This window comes from Xenopus tropicalis, chromosome 3 (assembly GCF_000004195.4).
Source record: "Xenopus tropicalis strain Nigerian chromosome 3, UCB_Xtro_10.0, whole genome shotgun sequence".
Classification (NCBI taxonomy): domain Eukaryota; kingdom Metazoa; phylum Chordata; class Amphibia; order Anura; family Pipidae; genus Xenopus; species Xenopus tropicalis.
In genome coordinates, this window is record NC_030679.2 from 89,872,697 (window position 1) to 89,890,005 (window position 17,309).

The window sequence follows — 17,309 nt, forward strand, 5'->3', positions numbered from 1 at the left end:
AACAACATATACTAAGGCTTTCTGAACATGACACACTGCAGCCAGGACATAACTAGTTCTTTTTTTCTCAATTCCACACTGTATGTTACAAATTCATTGCACTTTATGAAGCAATTGCCATCATGGGATTAAAAAAAAAAGTAAGGGCCCCATTGCTAATAGGATAAAGTGGTGGCTCCCCTTTAATAAATAGAGCATGGGCATTAATTTTACTTTTATACTTTTGTTGTACCATATTCGGCAAGTAGGATTGGTAATTTGATGAGTAATTGCCTTTTGCACTTTGGTTATATAGTGAATAAAGTACCCTCAGTAACCGAGGAGTCAATGAGGCCAAACTCTGAGTGCTTTTATATAGGTCACGGAACTCCAATATCTCTAATATCCTCATATTTTACAACAGGGGGTACTTTATTTATTATGATATACAAGTTTTAGTGAGTCATGTGACAGAAATTACATCACTAAGTACCATTTTTAAGGATATAATTTACAGTTTGGTCTCATAGGGAAATGACCACTGTATATTATGAACAAATGACAGAGCCCACCCTTCTTCAGTAATGTTTAAGCAGGCAATTATACAGTTATACAGATTGTTCTTGTTCCTGCATCTATGTACAGAGGCAGATGGAGGATTAATGTCACTAGAGAGTATTCTTTAAACCACCTCCCTCATGTTAATTTCCCCTCCAGTAATTTTTTTGTAGAGAAGTGGAAATGAAAGTAGTATGATCACTAGACTTTGATTAAATAGGTCTAGCACACTCGAGGGTCATTTATAAAAAAAAATGACAAAATTTGCAGCTGGAGCATGGCAACCAATCACATATTTGCTTTCATTGCTCTACTTGCAACTAGAAGCCTTGTGGAATTTTATAAACAAAAATTGGTGGAGGTCCTTTCCCTTATGCATCCTCAGCTAGATAAAAGGAGTTGTACTGACATAACATACCGAAGCCAGCTATTAGGCTGGCTCACATTTGTGAACAGCTGCAAGTAGGTACTTATATTCTATTTGTGTTGATTAAAGGATATTTAAGTTCACCCACAGTTAATCATGGGAAAAGCTCATGTACAGTCTTAACGCTGGAGGTCAGCAAAGGAGCAGCTCCCTCCTCCATATGTCCATAACCGAGCTGGCCGATATTACGCTGATCAAATGTTGTAGCCAGTTAAATCACAAATGGAAATGCAGCCATTGGACAAGAACCACATCAACCAACCAACGTGTTCCATATCCAACCAGATTTTTAAACCTGCCCGAATGATATCCCCCCCCCATACACGGGTCAGTAAATTGCAGCCTTAGTCCAGAAGCTTTAATTGACTGAGGCCACCTAGAGACTGGCTGCAAGTGGATTCCAAGCTTTCAAAAAAACATAACAAAAAACACACTAAAATGCCAGCTATGTGATCTCTGGGCTGGAGTAGGTTCATGCAAGCTATTTCCAGGGTTTTCTTCTTTTCTGTCTTCATTTTTTTCATTTTCATGTAGTCATGTTTTCTATTATTCAATAAACATTTCCTCCTTATGGGCTCCCTTATTTAATTACCTCACTAAGAATGATTTGCACTCCTGCTGCAAAGATTCAACCCCATCCTTAGAAACTGCTACTGTACGTAACATATTCTCCATGTTTTCCCTCAACTTTAGCCTTCCAGAATTGTAGCATTCACAAAAAAAAAAAAAAAAAATCACAGCAATTTATCTCAATCATTTGAAAAAATATTTTATTTTATTTTAAAATTTGGGCTGTAATTGTACTGTGTCAATCAGTGAAAAGTAGAAACCCATGTTCCCAATTCTAGGACATAAGAGATACATTAAGTCATAAAAACACAGAACTGAGATCACATACAAAAGCCCCAGAGGTCAGTGCAATGACCAGCCTAACACACAGAATGGGTATTACATAAATATTTCACCTGCAAACCAAAGAATGATCAGTTGCAATAACAGTAAATACAAATGAAATACACTGCACATGAACACCCATCATAGATATAAACATACCAGTTTTTCTAAATCAGATACTGAAAGAAATATATAGTGCAAAGAAAAACAAAAAAAGTTCAGACAACAGAAGGTAAAGGGCTGATAAGAGTAAAATGAGGAAATTAATGAGGGGACTCTGCAAGCTCCCCATGGCACTTTAATACCAATCATCTTTTCAGAAATACAGGAAACCCCAGATAAGTGTTGTTGAGTAAGAACAATTAGTATTGCTGGGTAGTGTAATGAATAACAATATAGGTTTTATTTTTTAATGTTAGCAAGTGACAGGGGGCACAAAGATCACATAATGGAAGACAGGTGGTTGCTGTCATTGTCAGCAAAGTAATCAGATCTTTACACATGGCAGATATCTGTATAACAAGAACAATTTTTTGCCACATCTGGCAGAGGAACAACGATGATGACTGTGTGCAGAAGAGACTGGCTGAACACTGGGTGGTAAATAGGGAAAGTTGCTGACCTGTTTGTTTCCTTTTGCATAGAGTCGTAGATGAATATATTGGCACCATGACATGATATTGATTTCTTGTTTCTGTTCTATTTGATTTAAAAAAAGATTTGAGTGTGTTTTATATGTCTTTCCTCCAACCATAACAGAAACAAAAAATCAAGATCATTTAAAGAGTCACCAGTTTGGGAAGAAAAGAAAATTCGGTAATAGCTCAGTTTGCTTTTTGTTTCCTTCAGTGTCCATGTGCATGCTTTGAACTATGTGTGCGTGCCAATTAGAAGCAAGGGTATCTATTTTTTCAGATGCAGCCAAAGACAATTGCCCAACTGTTGTGTAAACATATAATTATATATAAATACATACATACACTGTACATACACCATATCCAACAGTAGGGCTATAAAGCCAGAAACCTAATTATTAGATAAACAGAAATAAAATAAATGCCCTGGATCATCACAATGATGGTGTAAGAGGAAAGAGACACGACTACAGGCCTTGATCACAAAAGTAGGGATGGCACTAAATCCTGAATTTGGTTCTAAATTGAGCTGAACCCCAGCACGTTTTGCAAGATTCAGATTCGTCCATATCCTTAACATTAAGCAGGACCAAATCCAAACCATTAAAGTAACTTGTCTTTAAAGCAATGGATAACGAAAGGCAACAATTATTTTTCAGATTATTTAATAGTTTTGAAATTTTTCTTAGATTTGAATATGCAAGTTATGGTTTGAATTTGGTGCATTTAAACACAGATATATCTTCCAACCTCTTACCCCAGAAATAAAGTGCAGCTACAATTAAATTATATTTATCAAAAGAATCAGGGCATTATATCCTCTTAAAACAGATCTGGTTCATTCAACATGCAAAAGGCTGGTTCAATAGGTCATGTATATTTGGTTAACATAAATTCTTTATAACACTATTCATTATAGCCTTTATTACCCTAATGAGCAAGGAAAGATCAACACTTAACATAGCCTTTCCAAAAGTCTCATGGCACTCTCCCACACTGAGAAATTATGTATTGAGACATGGTCATAAATTCATAGTTTATGTATGCTGCAAGCCTATAGGACCTGCTTATTTAGATGATTTATAGATGAAATGTATACAGGAATAATGGCATGGGCAAACGTCAAATATATCTGCTTTTCATTTGTAAACAAGCAGGAATACTTAATGGAGAAGTATATATTCCTTTAACAGATCTAGGTTCCAATAAATTACTTTTAATGGATTTTCTGGTCCTCATACTATTATATAGACATAACTAACATAACAGAAGTGCTACTTACACACATACTTGGATCTCTCTGGCAGAAGTACTGCCATATTGCACATAGATACCGAATTAAATGGGCACAGGGCATTCTAGAGATTACATATGTTGTCAGAAATCACAACTATTGTTTAACATCAGACTTTGGGTTATAGAAAAGGCAACAAAGGTGTTTTAGGACAGTACGAGGTCAGAGAGGTTACATCTTCAGAGATCGAAGGGTACATCAGAACATCACACTTAATAGTGAATGTTGTTTAGCAGAAACAATATATTCTGTACATGTCTGTATACATTGCAATTTCAATACTATGGGATGTCCTTCGTGATCTTTTCTGAACAGATGTCCTGGTGCCAATCCAAAGACTAAACCATTCCAGGCATTTTGAAGTGATATCAAACTGAAGGTGCAGTATCATAGTTTTAGCCCTGTTTTGCTGTAAGCAAGGAATGGAGTAAGATACAGCCGGTAAAATCACAAGTGCCCTGTGATACAGAGGAGCAGCAGCGCATGTATAACTACTTGATAAAGAGCAATCAGCAAAGGAGTCCGTCTGCGTGAGAATAACCCATGGCGCAGAAATCTTCGGATGGATGAACTCCGAGCCTGTACAGTGGAATAAATATAATGTTAACAGCATATAAGTCTACATCTTTTCATGTTTCTGATGATAAATTGGACAAAAGCAGTACAACTAAGAAAATGGTCCCTTTTAGTGTAATAGCACACTGGGTGCTTTTACTTTGTGACTTAGGTCATTTAATGCTTTCAGTTATCTAGGAGGCATAACACCTCCTCTGTATCAGGAAGTCAGCAAAATTGATACAAGAAAGAAATAACCTCCTTCCTTGCATTCAATAGTCTGTTTCTTATGTTCTTCATATAAAGGCCACAAGCTGAACCAAAGAAAAGTGTGCTAACCCTACATTTAAGATAAAGATGTAGGAGGGAAGTTCAGGCCCTGCCACTTTAGGTTTGACCAGATTGTAAGCACTTTGGGGCAGGGACCTCCTTCCTCTTGACTCTTTGAAACTTGACCCTTAAGTTTTAAATGTATCTGTACTTTGTATTTATTTGTATTTTTTATTACAATGACTTATTTTCTATTAATTCACTGTTCTGCTGTACAGTGCTACGTTCATACCAACCTACTACATTTACTATTGAAAGCAATGACAGAGTACATAATAAGAACAGTGGTTGCAATCCAATTAATAGAGGGCCTTATTTTAACACTACTTCCAGAAGGTCAGGGAGCAGAGAAAAGACCACAAAATAAGGGGCAGCTTTATCAAAATGTGAGTTTTGAGCTTAATATTTATCAATTGGTGAACCCTTACTTTCACCCATTGATAAATATGCTTCTAAAAATCCCATAGAATGAGTTTTATTATTAGTATTAAGCTTTAAACTCACATTTTGATAAATCTGTCCTTAAATAAATTCATAAGTATGGGTGACATTTTTAAGGATTTTATAATGTTTTAGTGAGTTTCTAAACAGCAAAACAGGAGTCAAAGTTTGTTAATATAATCACAAATCACAAAAAACTAAAGCAGTCAGAATTCCCATATGTAGTTATTTCTCTGCCTGTAGTTCTGTTAGCAGCTCCTGAGTCCTTTAACTAAACAAAATATACATTTTACTGTAAATTTGGTCTTTTATATATAGACTAAATTACCTCAAATATGTACAGTAAATCTTTGGTTCAGATTTGGAGGAAGAAAAGGTAAACAACAACTTATAACTCAAAAAATGTATTTGCACAAATAACTATGTATTTATATTTATAAAGCACCAACATAATGTTCAATAGAAGGGTGTATATAACAATATGTATGTGTGTATATATATATATATATATATATATATATATATATATATATATATACATATATACATATACACACACACACATATAAATATATATACATATACACACACACACACACACACACATATATACATATATATACATAGAAAATAATCATCTGTGGCCAGCACACCCTTCAATGTTTCATCAAAAAATTTTTTATTGCAGATATATTGTTAAAACCAACGTTTCGGTCCTTGTTAGGACCTTTCTCAACAAGGACCGAAACGTTGGTTTTAACAATATATCTGCAATAAAAAATTTTTTGATGAAACATTGAAGGGTGTGCTGGCCACAGATGATTATTTTCTATGCATACATAATTTTGGCTAAGCACCCCGCAGAATATTGAGCCTTGGAGTGCGGACACCATTTGGATTGATACATATATATACACATATATATATATATATATATATATATATATATATATATATATATAAAAAGGAAAATTGTCGGCACTCACAGGATTCTCACGAAAATACTCACGGACAGCCAAGCATAATAGGATGCAATATAGTGAGATTTATTGGTCCTACGTTTCGGTTCTTTACTAGAACCTTCGTCAGGGAAGCAAGGGTGTACATAGAGCAGAGTTTAAATACAGTATTTGGCGCCAAGAGGCGCGTTGCTAGGCAACCATACAGTAAACAACAAGCCCCGAGGTGAAAGAGCAGAAAAGAATGCAGATAATAAAAGAAGATTATTTACAAACCTATGCGTGGTGTCATTATTGCGTCAGGAGCCATCATGTGTCATTATCCTGCCAGGATCCCCGTGTGTGTGAGAATATTTTGAGCACCGATCCGTCCATCACGTCATGCGCCGCCCACGTAACACCCCTAGGGCGCTCCTTAGCAACGGCGTGTATACCCCTGCGCTGTTGTCCCAGTTTAGGGAGCCCTTTTGTGACACATCTCCTGTGCGAGCTAAGCCATTTCTGCTGTAGGCGCCGCATAAGCCGAGCGGTGCTGGCGGCAGTCCGGCATTGCTGGTTTCGGCCAGCCATGTCAGCCAACCACACTGCCGCCTCAGGGGGGTATATAGGAGGATGTGTCTTCATCACGATAGAGGGGTACCAGGGGAGCAAAGTCACGATGGGTGCGCATAAGCCCCACGCGGGGCTGTCACTTCTACAATATCGCTCGTCTAGGAGCGGGCTGTCACATTGGAGATCGGGCTCTATTAGGTACGAGCGACACACAGGGGATATATTGGCAACAAATGCACTGTGAAATACGTCAGGGTACACCTGCTACCCATGTCCTATTTAGGGTACACCTGCTACCCTTGCGACATTTACTGACCGGGTGGTATCCTGGCAAATGAACACCTAAGGCAGGAAGGTTTAAGGAAAGTAGAAAAAGTGTGAAAAAGAAAGTATATACAATTGTACATTCCTTCTGATAGCATTTTGGTTACAATGGATGTTAAAAGTCTGTACACCATTATCCCACATGAGCATGGTATCAACGCTATCAGAAGGGCCCTTGCCATGAGCCCTTTAGCCAACACTCCTACTGAATTCCTCCTATGCCTCCTGGAACTAACACTTACCAGGAATTATTTCCGTTTCGAGAATTCGTACTATTTACAAGTATCTGGCACGGCGATGGGCAGTGCGCTTGCACCATCCTACGCTAATCTCTACATGCAGGACTTTGAAACTAAATACATTTTTCCCTTACTCGGTGAACAGATTTTAACTTATTTTCGTTACATTGACGATCTGTTCATGATCTGGCTTGATGGGGAGGAGAATATGCTTAGGTTTCATCAAGAATTAAATGACCTTGATAGTCCAATTAAATTGACCTTGAACTATCACCACGACAACGTTGACTTTTTAGATCTAAATATTTTCAAAACTGACTCTGGTCTGGGTACAAGACTTTTCAGAAAGCCCACTGATCGCAATTCCATCCTACACGCCTCCAGCCACCACCCTCCAGCCACTATTAGGGGTATCCCCTTCTCCCAGTTCATTCGAGTCATCAGAAATAATAGCTCACCAGATACTGCAAGAACTCAACTAAAAGAGATGTATGATAGATTCCTTGCACGTGGGTACACAAAAAACCTACTGGACCCGCAACTTCAGAGAGCACTTCTCCAGACACAAGAAGGGCTATTACAAAAGACCAATAGGAACAAGACTCAGGCGACTCCACTGATTTTTACAACTACATATAACTTTACATCACCACATTTATCCAAAAGCATCCAAAACAACTGGCCAATGATTGGCCAAGATGAGACTCTCTCCTTATACCAAGCCAGAAAACCACTGATGGGTTACAAAAGAAACAGCAGTCTACGGAATCTTCTGGTTAAAACTGACTTCAAGGGTCACTCGACTCCCTCTACCAACTGGCTCTCCTCACAAAGAAAACCGGGGTGTTACAAGTGTCCTGACTGTGTTACATGCAGATGCCTACTAACGGGACCTAACTTCCCTCACCCACATACAGGTAAACGTTTCAAAATCAACCACAGACTGACGTGTACCTCGATCTATGTGATCTATATCATCTCCTGTCCCTGTGGCCTGTACTATGTGGGTAAAACTATTACCACACTGCGTGAACGCATTGGTAATCATCGCTCGGCGGTTAGCAGAGCTCTTAAAGAAGGAAAGGCGGACCAGCCGGTAGCTAGACATTTTCTCAAAATGAAACACTCGCTTCCCACCTTTAGATGTATGGCAATTGACTTTCAACCCCCCCTCTCACGGGGTGGTAATAGAGATCAAGCTCTTCTACAAAGGGAATCCAGATGGATCCACAGACTGGACTGTGTGACCCCGAGGGGTCTTAATGAGACTCTGCCACTTGGTTGCTTTATCTGAGTTTTGTTGAATTTATGCTTTATTCTCTATATAAGTTGCAAGTCTCAACTCTTTCACATGCTACATATCTGATACGGTGTACCTCATTGATGTGCTGGACTTTTACATAATGTAGCGATAATGTATCCCTATAATCTGCTAGAAACTGGGGACCATGTACAATTGTATATACTTTCTTTTTCACACTTTTTCTACTTTCCTTAAACCTTCCTGCCTTAGGTGTTCATTTGCCAGGATACCACCCGGTCAGTAAATGTCGCAAGGGTAGCAGGTGTACCCTAAATAGGACATGGGTAGCAGGTGTACCCTGACGTATTTCACAGTGCATTTGTTGCCAATATATCCCCTGTGTGTCGCTCGTACCTAATAGAGCCCGATCTCCAATGTGACAGCCCGCTCCTAGACGAGCGATATTGTAGAAGTGACAGCCCCGCGTGGGGCTTATGCGCACCCATCGTGACTTTGCTTCCCTGGTACCCCTCTATCGTGATGAAGACACATCCTCCTATATACCCCCCTGAGGCGGCAGTGTGGTTGGCTGACATGGCTGGCCGAAACCAGCAATGCCGGACTGCCGCCAGCACCGCTCGGCTTACGCGGCGCCTACAGCAGAAATGGCTTAGCTCGCACAGGAGATGTGTCACAAAAGGGCTCCCTAAACTGGGACAACAGCGCAGGGGTATACACGCCGTTGCTAAGGAGCGCCCTAGGGGTGTTACGTGGGCGGCGCATGACGTGATGGACGGATCGGTGCTCAAAATATTCTCACACACACGGGGATCCTGGCAGGATAATGACACATGATGGCTCCTGACGCAATAATGACACCACGCATAGGTTTGTAAATAATCTTCTTTTATTATCTGCATTCTTTTCTGCTCTTTCACCTCGGGGCTTGTTGTTTACTGTATGGTTGCCTAGCAACGCGCCTCTTGGCGCCAAATACTGTATTTAAACTCTGCTCTATGTACACCCTTGCTTCCCTGACGAAGGTTCTAGTAAAGAACCGAAACGTAGGACCAATAAATCTCACTATATTGCATCCTATTATGCTTGGCTGTCCGTGAGTATTTTCGTGAGAATCCTGTGAGTGCCGACAATTTTCCTTTTTATTCTAAGTTTGCTGCTCTGGCACCCAGGTATCGCTTCTGAGCTTTGGTGTGCTCTCCATTTTGCAATTTTATATATATATATATATATGTATATATACACACATACATATTGTTATATACACCCTTCTATTGAACATTATGTTGGTGCTTTATAAATATAAATACATAGTTATTTGTGCAAATACATTTTTTGAGTTATCATATAAATATCATATAAATATCAAAATAAAACAGCCAGCACCAAGGGTCTTTGTGTTTCAAAAAATCTCTTGTGTATTATAATTGCATGTACAACCTTTGGTTGTACATGCAATTATAATACACAAGAGATTTTTTGAAACACAAAGACCCTTGGTGCTGGCTGTTTTATTTTGATATATATATATATATATATATATATATATATATATACACATATACACACATATACATATATATATATACGTATCAACTTTCAATACTTTTTTCCATTTTTCTTCTCTTTCAGTCTCTTTTGCGTATGTATGTATGTATGTACGTATGTATGGATGTATGGATACATACATACATACATATACACACAAAAGAGACTGAAAGAGAAGAAAAATGGATTTGAAAAGTATTCAAATTTGATACGTAAAGAGAAAGAAAGGAAGACTGGGCAAAAGATGGAAAAGGAGAGAAGCAAGAGGAAGGTAAGGTTTACCTTGGTCTTCACAATTTCTGGAGGTTCAATTAACAATGAAAGCTCTTGGGACATGTTTGGATCCTCAGGGGTTGACCAGTTGTTTACCTGCAACCTGTCAAGAGAACAGCAATAAAAGTTTTGTTTTTTATTGCAGCACCCTCTAACATTTTGCCTACCGACCACTGAACACTAACTTCCCTACCCCCTTATTACTCTACATAACTTCTCCTCTTCTGTATTATAGGTGCAAAACAGTTACATGCCCTCGCTGTAGACTCTAGGTACAAAATCACTACTTGCACACAACTGTGTGTGGTCTCATTTCTAGCAAACCATGGCCTTGTATCTCCAATTTGGGCCTTTACAGTAGTACAAACCTCTGCATGTTCTCTTCCATTTCCTGGAATCTGTCTTCTGCCCTTTGCCGTTCGTCCAGTAACTGTCGCTCCAACACTGCAACAACTTGTTCTGCCTCAGTGTTTTTGTGTTTCATTTCTTGATACCTGGAAAAAATAAAAACCAATTTTGAATTTCTTGAAATTAGGAGAGTCCCATTAGGAGAGTCCTGACCTTGTCAGTAAGTGGAATGAATTTCACTCAAACAATCGTGGGGTGCATCTCAATAAATTATCAGCAAAATAATATTTTTAGCAGACAACATCTCTCTTAGGTATCTCTCATAATAGGCGAGCTCCAGATAGAAACATCAACACATAATCTTCTCCTTGTGCCACTTCTGCCTATGTAAAGCCCATTTTATTTAACTTCTCTTTATACTGTATATCAAAGTTTGCTCCATTCAGGGTTGGCGTGGACTACTGGGATACCAGAAAAATCCAGTAATATCAGTGGTTGGATTGGTCATTGGAGATCCTACAATTGGCCCAAGGAACTCCAGTTCAACACTGGCTCCATTTAGGTGAATAAAAGCACATATCAAAACAGCCCAACAACCAGGGACCTGTGCAGGACTAAGGGACAGATAAGTACTGCATTTTGTTCCAGAAGACACCGGTGTAACATGTGACAATGTTGCCTACTTATAGGTGATATGGGAATGATGTGAGCAGAGATGTCTCTATTTGGAATTTGCCTTTTATAAATTATAACTGATACACTGGAATCTGTAACATGTTGATATTTTATAGTGGAAGGGATAACCATGGATACAAATTTTATAGCAGATATATGTTGTAAAGAGAGGGACCTACACTGGGCTGATTTTTTATGCTTGCTTTCATTATTCCTTCATGTAATTTCCAGTCACGTGCACTATGCAACATTGTCACCCAAATGCAGCAAATGTCTGTATGATCTGAAAGGCCAAGCAGGGGAAAAAAATCCCATTCCGCAGAATTGTCTTAGTAAGCCACAGAGAAAAAGTTAGTGGCAGTCAAGTGTGTGTCATTGTAAAAAATCACAAGTTCTTTATTTCTCTAGCATTTTCTAGAATCTCACCTCTGCTGCAGTTCTATCAATTGCTGGTCTGCCTCTGTGTGGATTTCTTTCCTTTCTTGTGGTGCTCCAGGGGCTGAATCAACCATCACGGCCTCCTGTACAGATACCTTAAAATTGGTATAAAAAGGGGATCATGCAACATAATTTATACATTCACACTCCAAAATAACAAGTAGAAAGAAGGTTTCAGCTGTATAAATAATACAGGATCTCCAGCGGTAACACACTGATAGCAGATGGTTTACAGTACAGATTAAAATGCCTGTTACTGCACCAACCTATGGTTCAACAGCAGGGTTTTGTTAATCTACAAATGGCAAATGCACATTAAGGGAATGGTAACACCAACAAATGAAAGTAACTAAAATGTTATGTACCGTTGCCCTGCACTGGTAAAAGTTCTACATTTGTTTAAAAGAAAACAAACTAGTATAGTTTATATAAATAAGCTGTTTTGTAGCCCAGGGGATAGCCATTCAAGCTATAATAAAGGCACAGGTCACATATCAGATTACAGATAAACTCTAAAGAAAACAATGGTGTTTTACAGAGCTTATCCATTATCCGCTATGCAACCTGTGCCATTTAGCCCTATTTCAATTTGAATAGCTAACTCCAAGGCTATAGAGCAGCTTTGTTTATATAAACTATAGAGGTGTTTCTGAAGCAAACTTTTACCAGTTTGGGGCAATAGCACATAACGTTTGCATTACTTTGATATGTCTATGAAGATTTTAATTCATCCAGGTCATGGTATATCTAGTATAAATAAATTTAAAGCAACTGGACTTGTTTGGTAATCAACTGAAGAAGCTGCTCGGATGAGTAGTGAAACATCTTCAGTGATTACCAAACAAGTCCAGTTGCTTTAAATTTATTTATACTAGATAAATTACTTTGATACACTTTTATTTTCTTTGTGTTACTGATCCTTTAAGGCATATATTCGTCCAATAAAAGTATAATACTACACAACATGTTTGCATCTGCCATTTTTCAGCATGAGATACATTAATATGCATGTAAGCTAGGACACCAAAATGAGCAAACTGGAGATCTCTTTTAATGGAGGAATTTGAGTAAGAAAATGTTTGCTGATCTTTATTTTATGCATTTGCTTCTCTTTAATATTCTATTTTAATGTCAGCCAGTCCATACTGTATTCTCACCTGATTCTTGGGTGCTAATTCCTGAAGTTGTTTTTCAAGGGATGCATATCGACTGAGAGCATCTTTAAGGTTCTGGCTGCTTCCTCGAAGTTGCATTGATAGAGCATTCTTCTCTTCAAATATCTGAGACAACTACACAGCAATGATGAGCAAACATAAATGCAAGGTCAGTAGCTAGCATGCAATGTAATTACATTATTCTTTTTATAATCTTTAAGTGCCTCAATACCTAACTAATGATGACTGAATTTGACTGTTTCAATCTCATGAAAAATTTGCGACATGGGAAAAATTTGCGAAACGCACTGAAGTCAATGGGAGGTTTTTTGTGGCTGCTGTATGATTTTTATTTTTTTTTACCACGCAACTTTTTTTTTTTGCAGCCATTGTCTATGGCTGTGGAACCTGAAGAAACATTTTGCTCATCCCTAGACCTAGCATTTTTTATTTATATAAAAATAATGCTAATTATTCCTTTTTGTTCAGAAAGGTGTTACTGACTTCTAAACAGCTGACATTCTAAAAAGATTCCCATCTTTGTGCTACAAAACTAAGCTTAGGGCCTGAGGTTTTGTGGATAAGGATCTTTCTGTAATTTTGAATTTCCATATATTAAGTCTGCTAAAAATACTAAATAAAGTCTGCAAAAAACACTAAATAAACCCAAAAGGATTGGATAGACCCTAGCAATCAGATAGTGAACAACCCATTTAAAGTCAGCTCTGGACTGGCCAGTCTTACGCTCACTTTCATCTCATTAAGAATCATACTGCTTCATTATACCATTACACAGGGACCAAGTTTTACCTGCAACTTACTTACTTACTTTCAAAGTCAAAATTCCCAAATGGTTGCCCTTTTTTATTGGCCACCACCCGGGTCACTTTGAATACTATGCCTGAAACAGGGACCTAAGTAGTCCTGAAAGCTTGAATTTTTTTAATCTACTTTGTTATCCAATAAAAATGTATCACCAACTTTACATTTTCTGATTTTGTTCTATGGCTAACACATAGTTGGTCGGCTTGAATACATTACAACATTTGGAAAAACAATCCAGACAGATACATTTAGGTTATATATATATATACACACACACACCTTTCCATTGAGCTGTTGAACTCTCAGCTCTTTGTGGTGAACCTGAGAAAGTGCATCATTAAGCTGCTTTTGAAGGCTCTGCACTTCCTCTTGACTGGTTTGCAAAGCGGATAGCAAGGAGTCACTAGTATTACTAGGCACCTACAGAAGGAATACACAGAAAACAACACTTTAGGAAGAGCACGTAGATGAAAAATTAATGTTTCTTATTCAATACCTGAATCTACAGTGTGTTCTGACTACAATCAATTACTATTCCTGGGCCTAAAAGCTAACTGGTTTTAGTACTGTACTATGGACAGGACAGGGTTGGGCTTAATTCATCCAAATTTGGAAGCAGAAACAGTAGTCAGACAGAGAAAACAAGAGAGTTAGAAGTTAGAAGGAGGATAGGGACACTCATAAAAATGAAAGCTCAGTGTAATACTGGGTAGATAATCATTCCCTGAGCAGCAGCCTACCTGCTTTTGGGACCTACCTATTAATAACCCATGTGAATTTGCAGATTTTGCAAACATTATTTTTATCAATCATCAGGAACAGATTCACTGTGCATCATGGCAATTTAGTCACATACCTTTCTGTCCTTGAGATCTGTGTTCTGCACATGTATGGCCACCTCTCTTTGTGATGAATTCAGAGCCCCTTGTAGTCTCTTGCTTTCTTCTTGTAAATTCTCTAAGAATTTTATATGGTTTTGGGAAGCTTGTAGGTCAGAACTTAACTGACTAATCTGCATTTGTCCAGCTTCCAGCTTCGCAGCTTGCTCTTCTAACAATGCTTTCAATGTTTGCTGTTCCTCTCTGTGTGTTTCCTCCATGAATGACCATTTTCTCTGCTCTAAATGCATTTTATGTAGCTCTTCCTTAGCAGAATCGTGACTGTCCTGCAGAGACCTCATGGAGCCTTCAAAAGCCTGTATCCGAGCTGTAAGGGAAGAATTCTCTTCATTTGCATGAAGTAGGTGCTGTTCTGCATCCATCAAGTCCCTTGCTAGTTCTGCTACTCGTTCCTCGGCTGTTTCTGTCTCGTTGCGCATTATTCCAGTATCATGCTGCAAACTTTGCAGTTTCCTCTGTAGCTCCTCCTCTACACTTTTCAATCTCTTTTCCGCCTCTGTTTGAATTTGATATTTCTCCTCTTTCACAAGTGTCAATTCGCTTTGTAGTTGCAATAACTCCTCTTTCAGTTTCTGGACTTCTTCAATTTCTTCTGCATATCGAGTCTCTCCTTCCTCCCTCTCAGTCTGTAGTTTAGACACACAAAGCGTCAAGGTCTCTACTTCCAGCTGTGTGCTCTGTTTCTCTTTTCTGGTTTCCTCAAGTTGCTGCTGCAAAATATCTCCCTGCTCTTTCTCTTGCTTCAGTTGCTGTTCCTGGGCACTCTGCTCCTGTCGAAGTCTCTCTATTTCTTGTAACTTCTCACCCAGAAGCTGCTTCAGCTGTGAGTCCTTAAGTGTTATGAGTTCTTTCAAGTCCTCACGGTACCGAGCTAGCTGAGCATTCAGTTTGGCATTTTGTGCATTCAGGTCATCAGTGCGGCTCAGCAGAGATCGTAGCTCCTCACGTAGTTCATTACCCTCTGCTGCAGCCTCCTGGATCAGTGAGTCTTTAGCAAGTATGGCACTAAGGTGTCGCTCCTCTAGCTGTTGGTAATCACTTATCAAGCGTTCACGTTCCTCCTGCAGTGAGCACATAGATTTAGTTATTGCTTCCAGCTGGGTTTTACTTCTTCTAGTATCTTCTTGAGAATGTTGTGCTTGAGCCTTTATAGCCTCCAGTTTCTCCCTTAATTGTGACCTCTCCTGCTCCATGTCTGCTATTCTCTCCTGGAGTTCCTTGCTCTCTGCAGCATGCAATTCCTGCAGCTCTCTAACAGCTGTGCTTACTGCCTCATCTTGAGAGCTCAGCAGTCTCACTACATCTTGCTCCTTCTGCTCTAGCTCCCTATGAAGTTGCTCTGTCAGTGTTTTAGATGCCTGCAGATCACTTTCAATCTGTTCAATATGCAACCCCATGTCCTGGACTTTCAACTCCAACCTCTTTATTGTGTCCAGCTGGTTCTCCTTCTCTGCTTTAAATTGTTTAATTTCTGTTTCCAGAGCATCAAGTTGATTTTGCCGATCTGTGGCCTCCAGATTTCGCAATTTCAGCTCTTCTTGACTGCTATGTTGCAAACGCTGTTCCTCTTCTAGCTGGGAAGAAAGCACAGCTTTTTCTTCCAGAAGGGAATTCTGTACCTTTAGATGAGATTCTGCGTCAGTATGAATGGCTGTTGTGAGTTCCTTATTCACTTTCTCAAGTCTATTGAAGAAATACAAGTTTAATATAAGAATAGGAACAACTGAGGTAATCTTTTGGTGTAAATATGTAGAATTAGTGATAAGCTATCAGTATTAACACTATGTACTTCAAATACATATATAGTGGGAAGTATATTCGCAGAAGAGTACAGTCCTACCAGCTTCTGCAAAAAATGTTCTATTACGGTGGATGAGGTTTGGGTAGGCACTGAGACATGATCAAAGCCTGCTGATGTGCCTGACTAAAGGGGGCTGAGAAGAACACTGAGGTAATATTAGAAAAGTCAGTCACCCTATTGATGTTAAAACTGTTTAAACCAATATGTTAGCTGGCATAAAGGGTACAAAAGATGGGGAAAGACCTTTCCAGTTAAACAGAACACTATGCCAGGCATTCACACCTCATGATGATAATGCTTGTATTTACCTTTACTGTATAGCCAAAAGGCCTTAGGTTGATAAGCATAAATAAAAGAATTCTCACATGTCATGAAACCGCATATACCAAGGATTAAAATAGTTATGATTGCTATAGCAGTTCGTGGAGTAAAAAATCTAGCATGTAGCGCAGGCATCCTCAAACTACGGCCTGCGGGCCGGATACAGTCCCCCAAGTTAATTTACCTGGCCCCCACTATGATCTGATGCTAGGACGCAGGGGGGAGCTGGAGGAAGCAGCGGGAGGATGCAGAGGGAGCCAGAGGAAGCAGCGGGGAGCAGGGGGGAGCTAGAGGAAGCAGCAGGGAGCAGGCCATAGTATGAGGACACGGGGGGAAGGAGTTTAGTCCGGCCCCCCAACAGTTTGAGGGACCATGAACTGCTTAAAAAGTTGATGGACCCCTGATGTACCGGTTCTATTTGCACTCCACTGGAAATATCACTACTTGTGACTGATCTAAGCTTATAGGAAAGCAATTCTTGGCTATAATAGAGGTTTTATAAAAATTATCATCATGGGTTTTGAATGCATAGTATATTACCCCATTTACTCTGAAAGTATTTCCACTTTTCTTTTGATT

The 17,309-nt window shown here is 39.0% G+C and overlaps 1 protein-coding gene across 2 annotated transcripts in view; it reads right to left on the reverse strand.

Moving 5' to 3' along the window:
- Positions 1-1,717: 1,717 nt before the first annotated feature.
- golgb1 (golgin B1) overlaps positions 1,718-17,309 on the reverse strand; it is a 34,252-nt gene continuing 18,660 nt past the window's right edge. For both annotated transcript variants that reach the window (XM_012966897.3, XM_018092372.2), the window contains exons 10-16: positions 14,566-16,291; positions 13,989-14,129; positions 12,888-13,019; positions 11,719-11,825; positions 10,638-10,763; positions 10,279-10,372; positions 1,718-4,366 (exon numbers count right to left, since the gene is read on the reverse strand). In XM_012966897.3, the coding sequence (XP_012822351.3) occupies positions 4,235-4,366; positions 10,279-10,372; positions 10,638-10,763; positions 11,719-11,825; positions 12,888-13,019; positions 13,989-14,129; positions 14,566-16,291 (2,458 nt within the window). In that variant the 3' untranslated portion in view covers positions 1,718-4,234. The remainder of the gene's footprint in view (positions 4,367-10,278; positions 10,373-10,637; positions 10,764-11,718; positions 11,826-12,887; positions 13,020-13,988; positions 14,130-14,565; positions 16,292-17,309) is intronic.